This window comes from Pezoporus occidentalis, unplaced genomic scaffold (assembly GCF_034315485.1).
Source record: "Pezoporus occidentalis ecotype Australia unplaced genomic scaffold, CSIRO_AGI_Poc_V1 ctg104, whole genome shotgun sequence".
Classification (NCBI taxonomy): Eukaryota; Metazoa; Chordata; class Aves; order Psittaciformes; family Psittacidae; genus Pezoporus; species Pezoporus occidentalis.
In genome coordinates, this window is record NW_026912822.1 from 1,685,559 (window position 1) to 1,703,255 (window position 17,697).

At 46.8% G+C, this 17,697-nt stretch overlaps 2 protein-coding genes across 2 annotated transcripts in view; one reads left to right on the forward strand and one right to left on the reverse strand.

Annotated features, from left to right (window-relative positions):
- CTC1 (CST telomere replication complex component 1) lies at nucleotides 1-16,516 on the reverse strand. Its single transcript, XM_062618534.1, has 24 exons — nucleotides 16,387-16,516; nucleotides 16,156-16,307; nucleotides 13,430-13,676; nucleotides 12,335-12,531; nucleotides 10,676-10,820; nucleotides 9,984-10,286; nucleotides 9,682-9,810; nucleotides 9,111-9,337; nucleotides 7,500-7,674; nucleotides 7,214-7,414; nucleotides 6,855-6,981; nucleotides 6,549-6,663; nucleotides 5,818-6,280; nucleotides 5,376-5,465; nucleotides 4,959-5,096; nucleotides 4,606-4,676; nucleotides 3,709-3,818; nucleotides 3,213-3,378; nucleotides 2,880-2,966; nucleotides 2,636-2,795; nucleotides 2,096-2,160; nucleotides 1,679-1,841; nucleotides 1,411-1,537; nucleotides 1-488 (listed from the first exon to the last, which is right to left on the reverse strand). Exons 1-24 carry the CDS (start codon nucleotides 16,405-16,407, stop codon nucleotides 328-330), a joined length of 3,840 nt encoding a protein of 1,279 aa, XP_062474518.1. The 5' UTR covers nucleotides 16,408-16,516; the 3' UTR covers nucleotides 1-327.
- The window catches only part of TNFRSF1A (TNF receptor superfamily member 1A), a 17,800-nt gene continuing 16,508 nt past the window's right edge, over nucleotides 16,406-17,697 (forward strand). The window contains exon 1 of the mRNA XM_062618515.1: nucleotides 16,406-16,543. Within this exon, the coding sequence (XP_062474499.1) occupies nucleotides 16,406-16,543 (138 nt within the window). The remainder of the gene's footprint in view (nucleotides 16,544-17,697) is intronic.

The window sequence follows — 17,697 nt, forward strand, 5'->3', positions numbered from 1 at the left end:
TTATTTAAATGTCATTTTAATAGCTTTATTTAGTAGATACTACTGCATAAAGTTCACACATTGTGTGCCTTAGCCCCAAAGTAACGGCTATCACATAGGAAGCATTCAACATCTCTCTTCCAAACCGTAACCCAGCGTCGCTGGTGGCAATGGTCCAGAATGACTGTTCAGGAATTCCAGTCACAGCAGCTTCCTGGCTGCACCCTTCACCCTGTGCTCACAGACCTGTGCTCCCACTAGAAAGGAGATTAAAAGAAACTCCTAATCCCAGCAGGCATTTCCATAATTCCTCTCCCACTGGGAGAGACGTTAAGCAGTGGCTCCCACTCAGCAGTGGCTAGACGTCCTTCTCATCCTCTTGCTGTTCAGATAGCTCAAGGTGTCTTGTTCCACTTCCTTCACATCCAGGCACAGCAGGCTCAGCCGAGGTCCCACTTGTGACACAAATTCCACTTCATCGCACCGAAAATTCCTGAGCTGCAGTGGATCTGAAGGGGAAAGATACAACCTGTAACAACTCAGCCCAGGGCTCCTGCTCTGTTCCAGCACACAGCTGTAGGAGCTGCTGGGGGAGGAAGGCCTTACAGCAGCTGCTTGGCATCTGCTGAACCTCCAAGGACAGCATGATTAATGAATCCAGGATGTAAGCAGATGAAGGCATTTGGCCAGCACCCCTGCAGCTTGGAGGAAAATATACTACATTGTGAAATGCTGTGAACTATGTGCTGCTCACACAGCTGATGCATTGAGCTTCATACCTTCTATCACTATCAGCAACCTGGCCTTACAAACTGTGTTAAATGAGAGCCAAAAGATAATGTCTCCACAGGAGAACATTCTCTGGTTAGCTCAGCAAATCAACCCCTGCAGTGCCGGGACACATACTCAAATGTTAGTGCTAGAGCAAATGGCTAAGACAAATGTCCCTTAACACAGGAACTGCACAGTTACGGCAGCATGAGCTCAGACACCAGCATCTATGGATTCAAAACTTCTCAGCACTTTGAATTCTGTGGCCATGGTGAGGATTTCCAGGCCTACTCTTGACACTACGTGCTGTCCTGCCTAAAGTTAAAACCTGCTTGATTTGAGAGGTCTGCACAGTAACTGGCTGGCCAGAATCCCTTCCCATCCATGGACAGGGAACCTTGCTCTAAACCAGCTCTATGTTTCTGTGTAAAGTAGAAAAAAAAAAATCATATATAATACCGTTGCAGATAGTGACTTTTATATTATTTCTGTATTTTTGTAACCATGGTTCTGCTAAGACACATCTTAGCTCTACACTACAGTGTTCACAATTCCATGGAAATCCTCCACAGACCTCGTTTTGTGGCAACTCTCCTTCCCCAGCCTGATGAGATGCCTCTTCCCTTCCGTCCCAGGTTAAAGCCAACAGTGCTTGCTTACCAGGCTGCAGGATCTTAGAGGGCTTCCTGTCTAGGCTGAAATCCAGCAGAATAGGGCGACAGATGAGAGGACTCCTGCACAGGCTCCTTAGGTAGCAAGCAATGAGATCCTCAGGTTCCTCTACACACTGAGGAAGGAAAGGGTGTGTTGCCAGTTAATGTGCAGAAGGAGGCAGGGAGCCTCTGGAACATCTACAGCAAAGGGAAACCCAGTTCACCCGAGGCTCAAGCCCAGCACACTGCTATTGCTACTGGAATAACCCGCTCACCCCTGTGCCGGTAGCTTCCCCATGCTGAATGGACACACTGCCCCTGCTCTGCACGCAGTTCTGCAGCGCTTCCCACTCGAGAAGGCTGAGGCCCAGCATTGCCGCCACGTGCTGGTTCCGGCACAGCACCAAAGCATCGCCTGTTCCATCCTCCACCACCACCCTAAGGAGAGAGCAGGCAGACCAAGATATGGAGGAGGTCAGGACAATGGCTTCACAAGGGTCATGTCCCAGACAATGGATCTCAGTAAAGAGAGTGGCAGTTTTGGTCACGTCTGGGAAGACATGACAACTCTACCGTCCATCTTTGCTATTCTGTCCACATCTCATCCTTGATCTGATTTTCCTCTCCCCTCTGTAGTGTAATTTGTTCCCTCCTACACACCTCTTCCCATACCCAAGCTCTACAGTGCTTACCGTGCACTGGCTTGCCTCACTCCAGTGTGTGATGGACATGGTGGACTGTGTCGGGTGCACCTCCCCTGAAGGAAGAGTAAAGCTACAGCTATGTATAGGGAGGGATATAACAGAGAGAAGGGAAGGGCCACTGCTTCTTTTAGCCCTCCCTTAATTACATATGCAAAGGATTAAGAAACTTTACTGTATTTCCAATGAGAGTCTTAGGAAAGGTTTGCATGGAGACAAAAATCACGTGCTGCAAACTGCTGAACCCCAACAGCAGTGAACATGGGAAAAGCACAGCATTAACAGAGCAGGATTCTCCCCTGCAGTATCCTCACTTCAGCTGCCAGCCTGCCTGGCATGAGATACATACTTCTAATCAGTTGCCACTCTGGTCCCTTTTTAATATGCAAAACCTTTTCAGACACTGGAAAAAGAGGGTTTGGAATTGGGACAGGAACTCTTGTTTTTTTTCCCTACATGGTAGCAAAGGATGTGTCAGAGTAGAAAGTCTGCAAAGCTCCTCACAAATTATCCCTGTAGAAGCTTGAATACCTCTTTGAAGATGCTGTTACAAAGTGAGCAAACCCACTGCAAGGACAGCGTCAGCACACAGGACAAGTGGCATAAAATCCGTGCCTGGGACAGGCTTTGCAGGTGACATTGCAGGCTGGATAGAAACACTAGTGAGGGGGAAGAGTTTTCTCCTGCAGGACTAGAAGAAACAGGAATGTGAGAAGCTTGGAATACAGAAACCTTTCTTAGGACACTGTACGTTGGGAACAGAAGCTGAACTCACCTGGAAGGAAAAGGTAGGGGAGAAGCTGGCAGAGATATGATGCTCACACAGCTGGAGGCAATGTAGATGCAATAAACATTACAGAATCTGCAATATGAAAAAGCAGATGTCAGAAAGAGCTTGTAGAAGCCAAACCTCTCAATTTGCTTGAGATGGCTGGGCTGATCTTCATCTGTAACACGGTAGGAAAATAATTTGTAGTAAGGGATTGGGATACGTGAAGGTATGGACAAAGAATAAAGCAAGTTCCCATGAGAGGTGAGATTAAGAAATGGTTTCAAAGACAGTAAGAGAGTTCAGCAGCCTAGATCAGGGCTCTAAAGACAGAGGTACCTTGAGATTTTGCGTTCCAAGTTCTGGAAGAGGATCGTGGCTCCAGGTAGCAAACCCCAGAGATGCTGCAGATAGGTGGAAGCAATGTAAACATCCAACACAGCAGGGGAGCCTGGTGCCACTGAGACGCTGAGCTTCACGGTGTGCTCATCGGCTAGCAGACTCCCTGAGAGGGCACAGCACCACACACGCCATGAGCTCACTCACATGCAGGTAAGCATAATCTGTCACGGAGCTGGATCTGCTAGAGGTGTTTTCCCTCCCATCACAACGAGGCTATCACTGTTCCACCTCCCAGATTTTCCAGGTAGAGTTTTCTCATTCCCATCCCAACACACAAGCAGCATAGTTTCCCAACCCTCTAACATGCAATGGGGTGCAACACCCTGGCATACTTCCACTGTTGTCAGATATAGGAGCACAGTTGGCACTGTCCCTGAAACAGAGAAAAGCAAGAATCAATCTGTTGTTACTTGACAGGCTGTCAAAATCTTACCTTTCTGCTTTTGAAGGCTGACAGTCACAGGTGGCTTCTCGGTCTTGGGAGAGGCACACAAGGTCCTCTCCACTATATTGCCAGAGAAGGAAGCAAGGGAACCTGTGAAACTGAGAGCAGACCAGGGTTTCTGAAGACAAAGAGAGTGGATGAAGGCCTGCCTTCAAGATGGCTGTAAAGGACAGGGTGGAGTGCTGCTGCTTGACCCTGGTTTCAGGGGAACCTGCCTTTGAGCACCTGAGTTACTGGACTAAAGGTAGCTTACTGCATCCTACCCCACCGCAGGGTCAAGAGGCTCCTTTAACTTGCTTTCTGTTTCTTCAGGCTCAGCAGTGAAGAATTAAAATGGAGAGGCATTACAGCCTTCCTATCTGCTTAACTCCTAATTGTTTTCCTTAATTAGAGGAAGGAGTCAAGCGAATCAAAACTCAGTTTGCCGTAAGGCACTGAGGAAGATTTCAGTGTGCATGCCTGTCACTCCAGATTAAACATCTGAACATGCTCTTGAACAGACGATCTTCTAAGCCTAGTATTTGAGCAAATTATGTTACAACAACCAAAAAACAACAAAAGCCATCACACATTCAGCTTCAGTTTCCTGATGTGTCTGTTCCTGCTTCTGACAGGAATTTAGCAGACACCTTTTGTGACCTAGTCCACACCAGCAGTAGCTCAAATTTTGTCTGGACACCATCCTGCAGTCTTGTCACCAGCACTTCCTTTAGCTTTGCTAGACAGAACAGGGGCAGACTGAACTGCTTGCACACAGAAGGGCTTCCAAACCATATTTCTAAGCCAGATAATTCATTGCTGCTTAATGTAATCTGTTTCCAGTAAAGATGAATACAGACCCATTCCCTAAGACAGTCACATGTAATCTGGAGCAGACCAACATACCTGTTGCTAAGTATTTCTGGAATGGAGGAAATTTTCTGGTCCATGCCTGTCCGCACTGACCTGGCTGCCAGCTAGAAGTGAGGGAGACACAGCCTCAGGTGGATTGCAGTTTATAGCTGTCCCCAGCCAGAGCAGTAAAGGCAAGCTCTGCATGCTTAGAGCTAGGTCAAGCTACTGATGCTTTTTCCCCAGATTAATTCTGAGGCAGGAAAATGTGAAGCCCAGCATCCTTCTCTGATGAAGTTTAGAGCAGAACAGTCTCATCAACAAGACATTCTGTAGATAGTTTTCTGAGCTAGTTCTAGAGACATCTACAAGTCACCCGTGAAAGCCCAGAGCAATGAGGCACTTACCTCAGGCAGACAGGAGATCCATGTCACATGCTGTAAGTGCCAGGTATCTTGGACAGGCAGGCACAGGGGGCAGGATGACCTGCTCAGGAACTTGACTGACACAGGTGGAAAACAAAGCTTGTCAAACACTTCCAAGTCCTGAAGGAAGAGTGGTAAGGCAAGAAAGAAGACTGTTAAAGAAAGGGATGAAAACTATGTAGGAAAAAAAACCTGAAGAACAATGGTTTAAAGTTAAAAAAACACCTAACTTTTGAACTCAGAGCTCCAAGAATTTTAACCAAACACAGAACTGAAGGAGTTCCTTGGCAAGATGGATGGGAATTCCAAGCCTCAAAAAGAGCTTAGTCACCCTCTGACACCTTGACGTGCAGTTCAGCAAGTCTCCAAGAGGAAACAGCGAGACAATCTCTCTCTTACCAAGCAGTGGGGCACAATGAAGCGATACAGCCCATCCAGGTGCAGAAATGGAAACCATCGTAGAGACTTCCCCATAAACAGCAGTAGTGCCTGGCAGGGGGAGGGAGAGAGGCAAAAGGTGATGACGAATGTTAGGAATAAGGTAGGAAATGTAAAAGACAGCGAGAAGAGAGCAAGCCCAGCAGAAGACGTCTTGAGAAGTAAGGTTAGCACCGTCGAGGGTAAGGGAAGGGGAATGCACTTACAGGAAGGTGACAGAGAAGAGATGGAACTCCCTTGGGATGGAACAAGGAAGTCGCCTGCATAAACATGCATCTGTACCCAACACAGAAATCACTTTCCCATTGATTAGGAATCTAGATACTTCCTTATCACACGGGCTCCCTGAAGAGCCAACTCCCAGCCTTATCAAACCACACCCCAAAGCCGCCTCCTGCCTCACTTCTTGCCGTGTCATGTCCTCTTCTCCATCACAGCCGCTCTCCTCCAGCTCTGCTAGACTCCCAATTTCTCTGGGGTGGCTCCAGAGCCGAGGTCTGCCAAGCCACAACACCGTGGCTTGGAAACTGCGCTGCAGCTCCCATCCTTCTCCATCGTCTTTCCTGGGCAGCTGGTAATTGCGAAACATAAGACCCTCTTTCTGGGTAACCAAGAAGAGGTGAGATACACAGCTCTTTGTCCTAGCGCTGCTCTGCCCCCCCTGACAGTTTTCATCTCTGCGAGTATCTGGCTTGGGATCCTCCAATTTGAGCATTTTTGCCTCTGGGGTTTCCAGCTCAGATGTTAAGCTGCCACCATCTGTTTTCCTCAAAGAGGAGCTGTTTCCTCTCCCAAGGCTTTTCTGGATTTGTCCTTCCGCAGCACGGAGAACCTGAACATCCTCATAGTAGAACTGCACGTAGACACTGAAATGACAAATTGTAGCAGTGAAACTCCCTGATCCTGATAGGTGGTTGTCCAAAACAAGCAGTTATCTGGGAAAAGCACTTCTGGTGAGTATCCCACGAGTAGTCAGCACGAAAGGGTCCTATGTGCAGATCCCTTTCTGCACGTATCAAAGGACAGTTGCTTTGGCACAACACACTATGCTGATCAGCAGCTTTGCCATAGTCCAAAATACTTGTGTAACTGAAGAGGGATGATTTTACTTGTGCACCAAATAAAGGGACTCACCTATGTTTTTTCTCCCTTATATGCGCCAGATTTGGCAGGTGCTCCCAGGAGGGAAAATCAGTCTGAAGGAATCTCTCCACTATGAGCTGATAGGTCTCCACCTGCAAGAGTGATCCTGCAAACACAGAGAGGAGCTAATAAAAAGGAAACATAAAACTAGTAAGGTTGATTTCCTCATTTTACAGTCTCAAGGCCAGGCAGTGCCAGTTCTGCATCTCCATACTAAGTCTCTTCTTCCTTGTTTTGGAGCTGGATGGCAGAACACCAGAAACTCAGCACTCTCAAATTTAACTTAGTGGGACATACCTATGGCAGCTGTATAAGCAAAGGGGCTACCATCCCTATTGCATATCACACAGGGCAGCGTGCTGCTCTTGTCCTGCAGCTGGAGGGAACTGCTCCTGGAGGAGACTCTCAGCACACCCAGCAGTATCTGCAACAGAAAAGAAGCTGCAAGGAGCATCAAACACTTCCCATCTTGGAAGGTTATAAATCAAACTGCATATAGCAGCAGCCTGAATTTGGCCTGTGTCCAACACACAAGTGAGAAAAACAGTGTCACTGCCGAACAGGAAGAAGAGGCATGCATCAAACAGGGTGCTGGAAGGCATGGGGAGATCTGGGAAATCTCAAGGCACAGACAGTAAAGGGAACAAGGCACTTACCAGTTGGGGCTGGAAACTTCCTGCTGAGAATGTGCAGTAGGACCAGGCCAGTCTGCGGTTCAGCTCCTGGGTGCCCATGTGCTGTTCCTCCAAGGGGGAGAGCAACTGTGATGGACTGAAGCCTTCCCAGCTCTTCTCTTCTGCCACATGGCAAACTGCAGACAGAGATGGGGCCTGGCATGGGGGGTTCAAGGTTGAATACTAAGAAAACAAGAAAGAACAAATGAACCAGCTGAGTTTCTTCCCATCAGACAAACAGGAAGCAGCTCACAGACCATTTATTCACCTTCTGCAGGGGACACTGGTGTTTTCTATCTAGGATTTCACTGTAAATATCTCTTGCTTCCTGTCTATCTGGGACCACAGCTTGTAGAAGGGGGACAAGGAACTTCTCAGCAGCTCCAGGGTTTCGGTGCATGGAGCGAAGCAACGGGTGACAGCGGCCAAAGAAACAAGAAAACCTGGAAAAAAATGATAACAAAAAGCATTAGCAGTCCTAGCTTCTTACTGAGTTTTGCATGTAACTCAAGTGTTCTTTCTGCTTGTTATGAGTGAATGTGCTCAGCAGGACAAGAACTAGGGATGGCACAAAAAGAACATGAAGTGACTAAAAAAGGAACATTTAAGGGTGATGCAGACTGATGTCAGACAAGGAAGAGGGAAATGTACAGAAATGGAAGGACTGGCAAAACCTCAAAACTCAAGTGGACAAAAAAACCCCACCCCAAAACACCTGAATATAGTCTCCCTCTAAGCCCCACAAATGGACCTCCATGTATTTTGCCTAAGCTTGGTATGATTACTCATGTTAGGTACACTTGGCTTTCTTTTACAGGATGCAATAAATAAATAAATCACAAGACAGAAACAACCACAGGCTGCTCTGCTTCCAGCATTGTCCTTGCGTTGTGATCCTGTCTCAAGTTTAGCTCACTGCTTCTGAATGTCTGGAAGTGATCACACTGCTGGTCGAAACACGACAGAAAGTGAACTCAAAGAGAGGTAGCAACTAACTCACTGCAACAACTTCCAAGCAGCAGCAGGGCAAAGCAGTCACATTTATAGAAAGTGAAAAAGCTAATGAAAACTGAAACTTACAGCTAGCATCATTCCCAGGGCAAACCTGAAGCTGTCTGATTGGAAAGCATAAAAATTCCACGGTGCCCGTAAAGCACGGGAAGACTGAGCATTCCATAAACTGCTACTTGGCTGCCTGAGATTGAATACATAAATGTTCCTTTTTGAAGTCCAAGGCTGCGGTTAAGGTTCCAGAACAAACCCAGAAATAAATCCAGAAACTGGCCCACAGCTGTTATGCAGTGCAGCTGTCAGGGAGAGCACGAAGCCGTCTGGAAGACCTCTGCTAAGACAGAGGCTCTCAAACAAATGCTTGCACTACTGGCCATACTCAGAATATATCAAAGTGGTTTGCTGAGCAGCTGCAGCTGCTCCTCTGAGCAGCCAGAACAAAAAAGCCTTTATATTTGTTGTTATCTGGTTGTAGCAGCAGTTTCCAACTCCAGCCTGCATCCACCTTGACTTGCCAAACAAACCACGTTGGCAGGCAGACATCCCTACAGTGCTTCCATATGTCAGGACAAAACTTCCTAGGCAGGAGAACAGGAGCAGGAGTGCTGCAACTTCCTGCAACCAGTGGGCACACTGCACACGCACTTGAAAAAAGTACAGGATTTTCTCGTAAGAGCAAATGCAAGGTACAAGCAACTGGATACCGTGTGAAATCTAGACGAATGGCTTACTGAAGCCAGTAAACCAGAAGTAATTACTAGTGCTATTAGCATCCCTCACAGTAATTTTGTGACCCTTTGGTCTAGAAGACACCCAGGTAGCTTACGAAGCACATTCATACATAGGCTGACTTCAGAACTGTCCTCACCTCTCCTCGAATGTCTCCAGGAGGCTCACCAGCCAGAGGTACAGTGGCATACCAAGATTGTAGCGGAAGAGCAGCTCTAAGTAGAGATTTCCAGAAGAGGCTGGTGGCTGGTAGGGGGTGCTGAGCCTTGAAAAACCCTTCAGCACAATAGTGCTGCTCAGGCAAGCACCAAGTACAACGAAAGGGAAGGATACCAGAGGCTTCTGCAGGAGGTGGACATCGATGAGCTGATACACACAAATGTACAACTTAAGAGAAGAGATAGCTGGTCTGCCACCACTCCCCAGAACTATCACCCCACCCCAAATCCTTTATCACTCTACTGGATTATCTATAAATCAAATGGGCCTGAGGAACCTCGCACTGCTTAGGGAGGAATCAGATAATCATCATTTCAACACTCATGCCCAAACCTAGACAGCAAGATCCCCAATTCTGTTCCAGATACTTGACTTGCTGAAATAATTCCAACGTTTCCATAGTATTCTGTTAACCCACACACTCGTGAGCTATGTCCCGGGCCCAAGTCTTTTACACTGAATGCTTTATGCCTTCCTAAGTCACAAGTTACCTCCACATATGCTCCTGGTCGGAGTCCACGTGCAGAGTTCAACAACTGCTGGTAAGCAAGGCACAAGCAGACTTTGTCATCCAGTAAAAAGAGACCAGCTTGGATATTGAGTATTTTGGTGACAAATCCCTAAAACAGAAAGCAAACAGAAAGTTATATGAGTGTAGAGAGCCCCAGAACACAAGAGTCTCATAGGCCTGAGCAATAAGGAAATAAATTCATGATGAAAAATAAGATCTTGCAGGCCAGGAGCTGAAACCCTACAGCATGAGTGGGTGAAGGGTAACCCTACAAATCCTTACCACATATGAGATGATCTTGGACTCTTTGGTTGATCTTGGCCTCTCCTCTTCAACTCTCAGCTCCAAGATACTACTGAGCTGCTCAGCAGTCTCCAGGGAAGAAGACTGAGTGGATTCGTCTTGCCAAGCACTGTCCAGTGACTGCTCCCTCACTTGCTCTGCACAGTAGGGCAGAAGGTGGGAAGAATCACTGGTAACAAATGTCCTTTGTCCAGATTTCTTCAGGCTGGTCAGGCTCAGGCCTGTGATTGCATACCTGCGACCCAACTGGAGGGTATGATGCCATGCCAGCTGGCTGGGCTTCTAGAGCAGAGAAATCAAAAGCAACATCAGCATCTTCTGCACTGGAAAAACTTCTTCCTGACCCCGATAACCCCACTCCAAAAAACCTTTTCCTTCAAGAGGACTGCCTCACACACCTAGCAAAAGGGTGATATCTGCAAGATGTTTAGGAACACTGCAACTGCATAAGGAAGGAGGGCTATATTTCTTCAGGGTATAAAACTAGAGTATTAGACTTCTTACACACAAGAGCTATTGTAGGCTGCATGGAATAAAATAACTAACTAACTAACTAGTAAAAGGAAGACTAAATCAAACCAGGAAGTCAAGGGCAAGCTTCAAAGAATTAATCAAGTAGCACATACACAGATACAGACAGTGAGTATGTGAGCAAAATTCCAAGCACTTGCCTGCACCAGCACAGGGACCCGAACACCTGAGACACAGCACTTCAGAAACAGAAAGAAGAATGTCTTCCGGTGAATACAAAGGAGAGGCCCGCGTTGGGTCAATTCACCTGCCACAGGGAGCTTTGCTCTTTTCTCACACGGACTCCTGGAGGACAATTGAAGAGGCAAAGGAAATCAGAGATGAAAGAAGAACTCAGAAGTGTCTCAAAAGCAAAATAAACAAATCTGCAGCATGCACTTTCTGGAAATAAAGGATCCAACGTGGATCACCTCTCAGAGAGGTTTTCAGAACAATATCTGGCTTCAAAATTCTTTAGTTTTATATGCTAAAACCATCTGACACTTTACAAACCCCTCACGTTTGAATACAGCACATGATCCATGACAACAACCAGGTTTTAAAAAGCTTTACCACAAATAAGAGATTAATTAGAGATCAAAAGGGAAGGAGGCGGGGGAAGTCACAAGCTTCAGCAGAAAAGAGAACTTGGCTTTGTAGCTCCATGGAATGTGACACCGTGGAAGATCTACACCTAAAACAAAAGAGGCTTGAGAGCATTAATGGAGTCTTCCTAACAATCTTGGCACAGACTGAAAGAGCAGCAAAACCGAAAGTAGATGAGATGAGAGAGGAGAGAGAGGCGACATTTCTGCAGCCAAACCTTCATTTCAAAAACTGAAAACCAAAAATTCAAACATTTGGCATTTTCAACTCCAACTGGACTTGAATATAGCCCTCTGTGAACAAACACACCCTTGATTCTAAACCACACACTGATCTACCTTTATGACTTCTTAAAAGGGAAGTCCACACACACTAACACCAGCACTTCATTGGTAACATTTCTTAAGAAAGAACATGGAAAATTGTTCAACTATCAGGTAACAGCAGCAGAGAAGCTGCTCTGAGAATGTACACTGAAATAGGGAAAGATTTCTTGTTTAGAAAGGTCTGGTGAGCTACATGAAACACTTCACCTTAAAGTAAAGCAGATATAGCCAAAAAAGAAACTACAGCAGCCTGACTAGTGACATTTTATTGTTATTACACCAAGAATTCTCTACTCAAGAAGATAAAATATGATCTACCACAACCTGAAATTATCAACTTCAGTAAGATTTGCAATTCCATTGGCTATATTTTCACATACTATATTATTTCCACTAAAGACAAGTTAATCTTAGCAGCTGACATTTAACTGGCACCTTTATCTCAGCAATCTGACAAGAATTTGACCAGTGGTGTATATTAATTCCCCATTAGAATCTAGAATTACTTTCAATAATACTTATAATACTTTTGGTTCATGGTCAAAGAAAAAGTTGTGCTAATCAAAAGAATGAATTTCAGCCTCAGTGAAAGCTGAATCATCCCTTTGTTCTCATGTCCTTTCTGTAATATCAAAATACACCTGGAAATACTTAAATTTGCTTTAGTTTGTCAAAATACAGAATTAAAACTTCCAATAAATGTTCCTGGGAAGCAACTGATTAATGAAAAGCAGCTTAATTGTATTACTTTTACTTCCACCACTCACTGTTACGCTTCCACCTGCGGCAGAAACAGAATCCAGCTCTTCCTAAGGCCAGTGCTCCTCATGGTACCTGCCAAACCAGAGCAACAGCGCTATGATGGAGTTGAGCATGCTAAGTATTTACCTGGAGGTAAGCAGTGTCTTGGCTGATACTTGGTAGGTGACTGGAATGCTGTCAGGTACCTTCTTGAGAAGATTTACTGGCACCGGGTCCAATAGGATTTCCAAATACCCTGCTGCACTCTTGTCTGTCTGTGGTATGTATGACCAGCTTGGGAAGACAAACAGTGACTCCAGCCACTCAAGTTCAAAATGCAGGACCTAAGACAAAAGATAACAAGATAAATGCTTGAGATGAATTAAGAGTATGTTTTCTCAGCATTACTTACAATGTGCATTACTAATTTGCACTTGCAATGCACATCACAAACTCTTGTTCTACTGCAGGGCTTCATTTCTATATGAGAGTGGTGTTTTCTGCTGACACACTTATCTTGCATGGAGAACTTCTGTCCTTCCAGATGGAAATCTGGAACAAATTTGCTGCGCTCTGCAGCTAGCATTTCCTGGGTTATAGCTGCATCCTCCTGGCTAGGTGATCGTTAATTCACTGCAAGGCTTAGCTATTTTCAGACTATTCTAGAATTCCCATCTGCTTTCTTTTCCCCTTTGTTTTCAGTTAGAAGTTCATACCAATATAGCTTTTTTTCTTCATCTCCTTGGAAAGCACAACCTCAGTGCTCTTTCGTCACCGCTTCTAAGGGTTACCTCTTGTCTAGACTCCCCATGCAATGACTTTCAGAAGGCTTTTAATTCAATTATCAAGCAAACTTCTTATTTTGTGGCAGTATGTCACCATTGCATCACTGAGCACCCAGTATGACTCTACAGAAAGTTACTTCTGCTCCACTAGTTAGATCAAACAGAGGAGAGTGCTATGACTTCCAGGTCCCCCAGGCCACCTTGTACTGTTGAGAATTTAACAGAATCATACATTAGACTGCCTCTTTTCTCCAGGCCAGTGCATCCAATATTTGCCCTCCTAGCAATGACAAATTTGACATGTCCTATCCTCTCCCCAGGACCTGTTTTCCTGGCGGTTATACAAGCGTGTTATTTCCCTCACTAAACTTTGGCAGACCGTTTGAAGCCCCTGGTGGTCTGTGATACTGCCCCATCAGTGAGAATAAAAGCCAGATTCCTCATACTGAGAACATACCTCACATGGGATTATCCCAGTATTGTCTTTCACATATAGACAACCATCTACCAACTTTTCTTTGCTCTCTTGCCTTCCATCTGTTAAATAGCCAACCAAAATGAGGTAAGCCCTTGGCAAAGTGCTCTGTGTGGGTATAGCAGCTTGTCCTTGACGAGCCCATTCTTTAAACTCATTAGTGCTCCAGGTCAGGTGGCTGCAGCATGGCACACACTGCTGATGCTGCAGGTCAGAGATGGAGATGAAACTGGAAAAAAAAAAGAGAAGCAAGACTATAGAAGGATGTAGGAAAAACTCAAGTCTACAAAGTTCAGGGATTACAGTGATCATTCCAGTGCACAAAGCCTGGCTAAGTCAAAAAAGCCTTAGCTATTGGTATGGTCTGATGATACCACACGGCAAGAACCAACTCATTCACTGGCATTTATCAATGATCTCTCTCAGCTCAGTCAACATGTGTGTGCTGCTTGAGCATCCTCTCTGAAAACAGACATCCTCTGCTACTATGGTTACCTGAGCAGGCATGCAGAAGGCTTGGGGAAAAAATAATTGAAGGGTAAGAAAACAGAACATATTTCCTAGTACATGTGTGTGTGGGGGGAAGTGGGAAGGAGAACAGTTATTAATTCAGGCATGTTTAGCTTGAATGGGAGACTGTGAGAAAACCCCAACAACTGTTCGAACAGTTTACATACCAGTTACGAGCACAGGTAAATACAGACTAATTCCATCACTGTGGGCTCAAGTTGATGAACTGTGGTAAAAGCAGGGTTGAAAACTTCTAGATGAAGATTATGACAGTTTTGTGACAAATTCTCTCCTGTGAATAGCTTACACAGTACAAAACTGAGAGACAATAAGCCAGTAATCTTAGACTGGGACTTCACTTATAACATCAGAGCCAAGCTAGCCCTGAAACTTCCCACCTACGCTCCTGGCTTTGGAGAGTGAGGCGAGGAGATGTAACATCAAATTGGCATGTGAGGCCATCCACAGTTTAGCATTATCAAGCTTAGACTGGCCACAGTACCAAATATGGGAGAGCAAGGCAGCATTCTCAGTACATGCTAAGCCTTTCCAGTGTATGATCCTGGTAGCATTCATCATCATTGTTTACTTCCTGGCTCTGCATTCTAGAGAATTAACAGAAGTCCTCTCTCCATGATAGCATAAATACATTAGCAGAAGTCCCCTCTTCACAACAACATAAATACTGAAAGACTGAATACAAACTGGCCTCCAGCTAGTGATTTTGATACTTGTTTCCAGTGAGGTTTGCCGACAATTTTAGGTTGTGAAACTGGAACTCTGTTTCAACACCCACTTGCTCAGTAGCAGGACATAATCAAATTGAGAGAATATGAATTTGATGAGTTTCAGTTGATTAGTCAGGTATCAAAGGTTCAAAGCCAGAAACCAGTCCAGATGAGCAATGGGTCTGGACCAGCAATATATCATAGAATCAAATAGGTTGGACGCTTTAAGATCATCAAGTCCAACCATTCCCCAGTACTGCCAAGGCCACCACTAAGCCATATCACTGAGGGCCCGTCTAGACAGATTTTGAACACTTGCTCAAGATTAGCTGAAAATAACATAAGCAAATTGCTTTGTACTCAGAGTCAGAACAGCACCAGTAATAATACTGGTATCTATGATCTACAAGGAGAACGCAGCACTGGTTGTGTTGACATCACATGTGCTGTCTGCTTTTTGAGAGAAACCAAAACTACAGGAGTGCACTGGATCCTGGTTATCACATCCAGAAACCTAAATGGGCTCTTCTGGTAATCCAGAGCTTGACAGTTAACTGTGGATGGAGAACGCTGCTCACAAACAGACCACTGGCCTCATGCAAGAGAAGTATCAGCTCTTCTTGATGAATTCTCCTGTACATAAACCAAACTCTGTTTTAAACATTGTGAAATACAGTCTATAGAAAAAATATGGCTTCGATGAAATCAGTTTAGCTGGTCTGAAACATGCATCATCTACATTTATAAACTATTAGTACGAAATTAAAGGTCATAAGACCCTAATCAATTCCAATTGACCTTCCCCAAACCAGCTGTGCCAGGGGTTTATTCTTTGACCATAAATTGGAGCAAGAGAGAAATAGATCCAGACGAGCCACATCTTCCAATCTGGATCTCTCAGCAAACTGTGTGTTTTTCATGACAGTAAACACCTAAAAGCCTTTTACCAGCTAAAACGTGGATCATGCTATCCTAGATTCCCCCCTTTGGGAGACCACCCACTTGAATGTAGACCTCAGCTGGCCAGCAGCCCTGGAGACCATGGCCAGGCACAGCCTCCTCAGCAGACTAGCAGGATCCAGCAGGATCAGCGAGGTGCCCCACTTCGGTCACACACTCTCCCTACCGCAGACACGGTGCGTACTCAATACCGCAAGAGTGACCGAGGGCGCACCGAAGCCAAGAACACGCACGCGGTTATCTGCCTTCGAAAACAACCCTCCCACACCCAGCATCCGGGGCAGACACCGCATATGAGCGAGCGGCACTGGTCCAGCGGCAGCCGCCGTGCCGAGCTCCCAGCTCCCGGGAGGACCCCACCAGCCCCGTTCGCCCGCGGGGCCTTCACGAGTTTGCTTGTGTAACTTCCTCCTCCGGACCATGCCGCGGGCGTGAAGGGCGGTCCGACCATGCCCATTCGCCCCTCTCCACCCTTCCTCTTCTCTCCTCCCCTCTCCACCCCGCTGTCACCTGTAGCCGAGCGGCAGGTCCCCGCCAACTGCGCTGCGCAGGCACCGCAGCACCGCGTCCAGCAGCGGCGGCCCCTCCGGTGCGCCAGGCCCCTCTTGGGCCGGGAGCGCTCGGCGGCTGAAGTCCTGAGCCGCCTGCAGCCAGCGCTGCTCCTAGGGAGAAGCAGAGACACGGGCCTTCAGCACCATGGGGCGGGGAGAGGCGCGGAGCCGCGCTGGGTCACTCACTCACCGCCGCGCTGGGCTCCGCCATGACGGCACCCGGGCCGAACGTGCGAGTCACGGCGCTACCATGGCTACGCGGCGGCGGGAAACGCGCAGGGCGCGTCTCCGCCCCCTCCCTCCGCTCAGGCCAATGGCCGCCGCCGGAGGCGCTCGTAGCTCCTGAGGTAAAGTGTTGCGATGGCGGCGGCGGGAGCGTTTCGGCTCACTGAGAAACGGTTCTTACCCCTCGCACTGCCGAGAAACGGAACCCGTGAGGGCTCCGCAGGCTGGAACACGGGGAGACAGCGGGGAGGGGCGGCGTGGCCTAACCAGTTCTGGGGAGAGATGGGAAGTGCGCTGAGGCGTTTGATATTAGTGTAAATGTCAAGCCTGCAGCGGGCTGTGAGATCGCTTTCCCGTGCGGAGTGCAGGAAGAGGGGTTCCTCCGACACTTCTGTTGTTCTGGAGAAATGCTTTTTCTTGTTGTGGAAGGCTGAAGCTCCACTGAAGGGTGTGCCTGCGCCACTCATGACAGCATGGGATAAATCTGAAACAGCCCATTAAAAATGTGATTTCCTTCTCCACAAAATATACTTACTGGTGGTTGAGGATTTTTCCCTTAGGCGATAATTTTCCTAGAATCCCAGACTGGTTTGGGTTGAAGGAACCTTAAAGTTCACCCAGTTCCAACTCCCTGCCACAGGCAGGGACACCTTCCACTAGACCAGGTTACTCCAAGCCCCTGTGTCCAACCTGGCCTTGAACACTGCCAGGGATGGGGCAGCCACAGCTTCTCTGGGCACCCTGTGCCAGCGCCTCAGCACCCTCACAGGGAAGAGCTTCTGCCTAAGAGCTCATCTCAGCCTCCCCTCTGGCAGGTTAAAGTCATTCCCCTTGTTCTGTGCCTACAGGCTTTTATCCAAAGCCCCTCTCCAGGTTTCTTGTAGCCCCTTTAGGCGCTGGGAGCTGCTCGAAGGTTTCCCTGGAGCCTTCTCAGGCTGTCCCCATAGGAGGGGGGCTCAAACCCCCTTCCATTTTTTTTTTGTATTTTCCCAATGTAAGGCAAGGAAAAGAACTAGACAAAACTCAGTAAATTGTTTCTATTTCTATCCCCGGAGATGGCTGCAGACTTATAATGTATTGTTCTATTTTCTTCCCACTTGCAACTGCAAAATCAGAGCTGCTCAAGCCTGAAGTGTGGAGGAGAGCTATGTAGCTGTGTGGCCCTTGTCCTTTTCTCCTCTGCATGTCCCATTGCTGGCTTCCACACTGAGATAAGCAACTGCATAGTAGACATAGCCCATGGAGCTGTTTGGCTTTCTTCACAGCAGTTCAGGCA

Excerpts from the sequence above, each read along its gene's own strand:
- CTC1 (XM_062618534.1), bottom strand. The coding sequence starts at position 16,407 with ATGGCGGAGCCCAGCGCGGCG. Across the intron at positions 5,097-5,375 it reads TCATTGTGCCCCACTGCTTG|GACTTGGAAGTGTTTGACAA; the intron begins GTAAGAGAGAGA and ends CTCTTCCTTCAG. Across the intron at positions 489-1,410 it reads CTCTAAGATCCTGCAGCCTG|ATCCACTGCAGCTCAGGAAT; the intron begins GTAAGCAAGCAC and ends TTTCCCCTTCAG.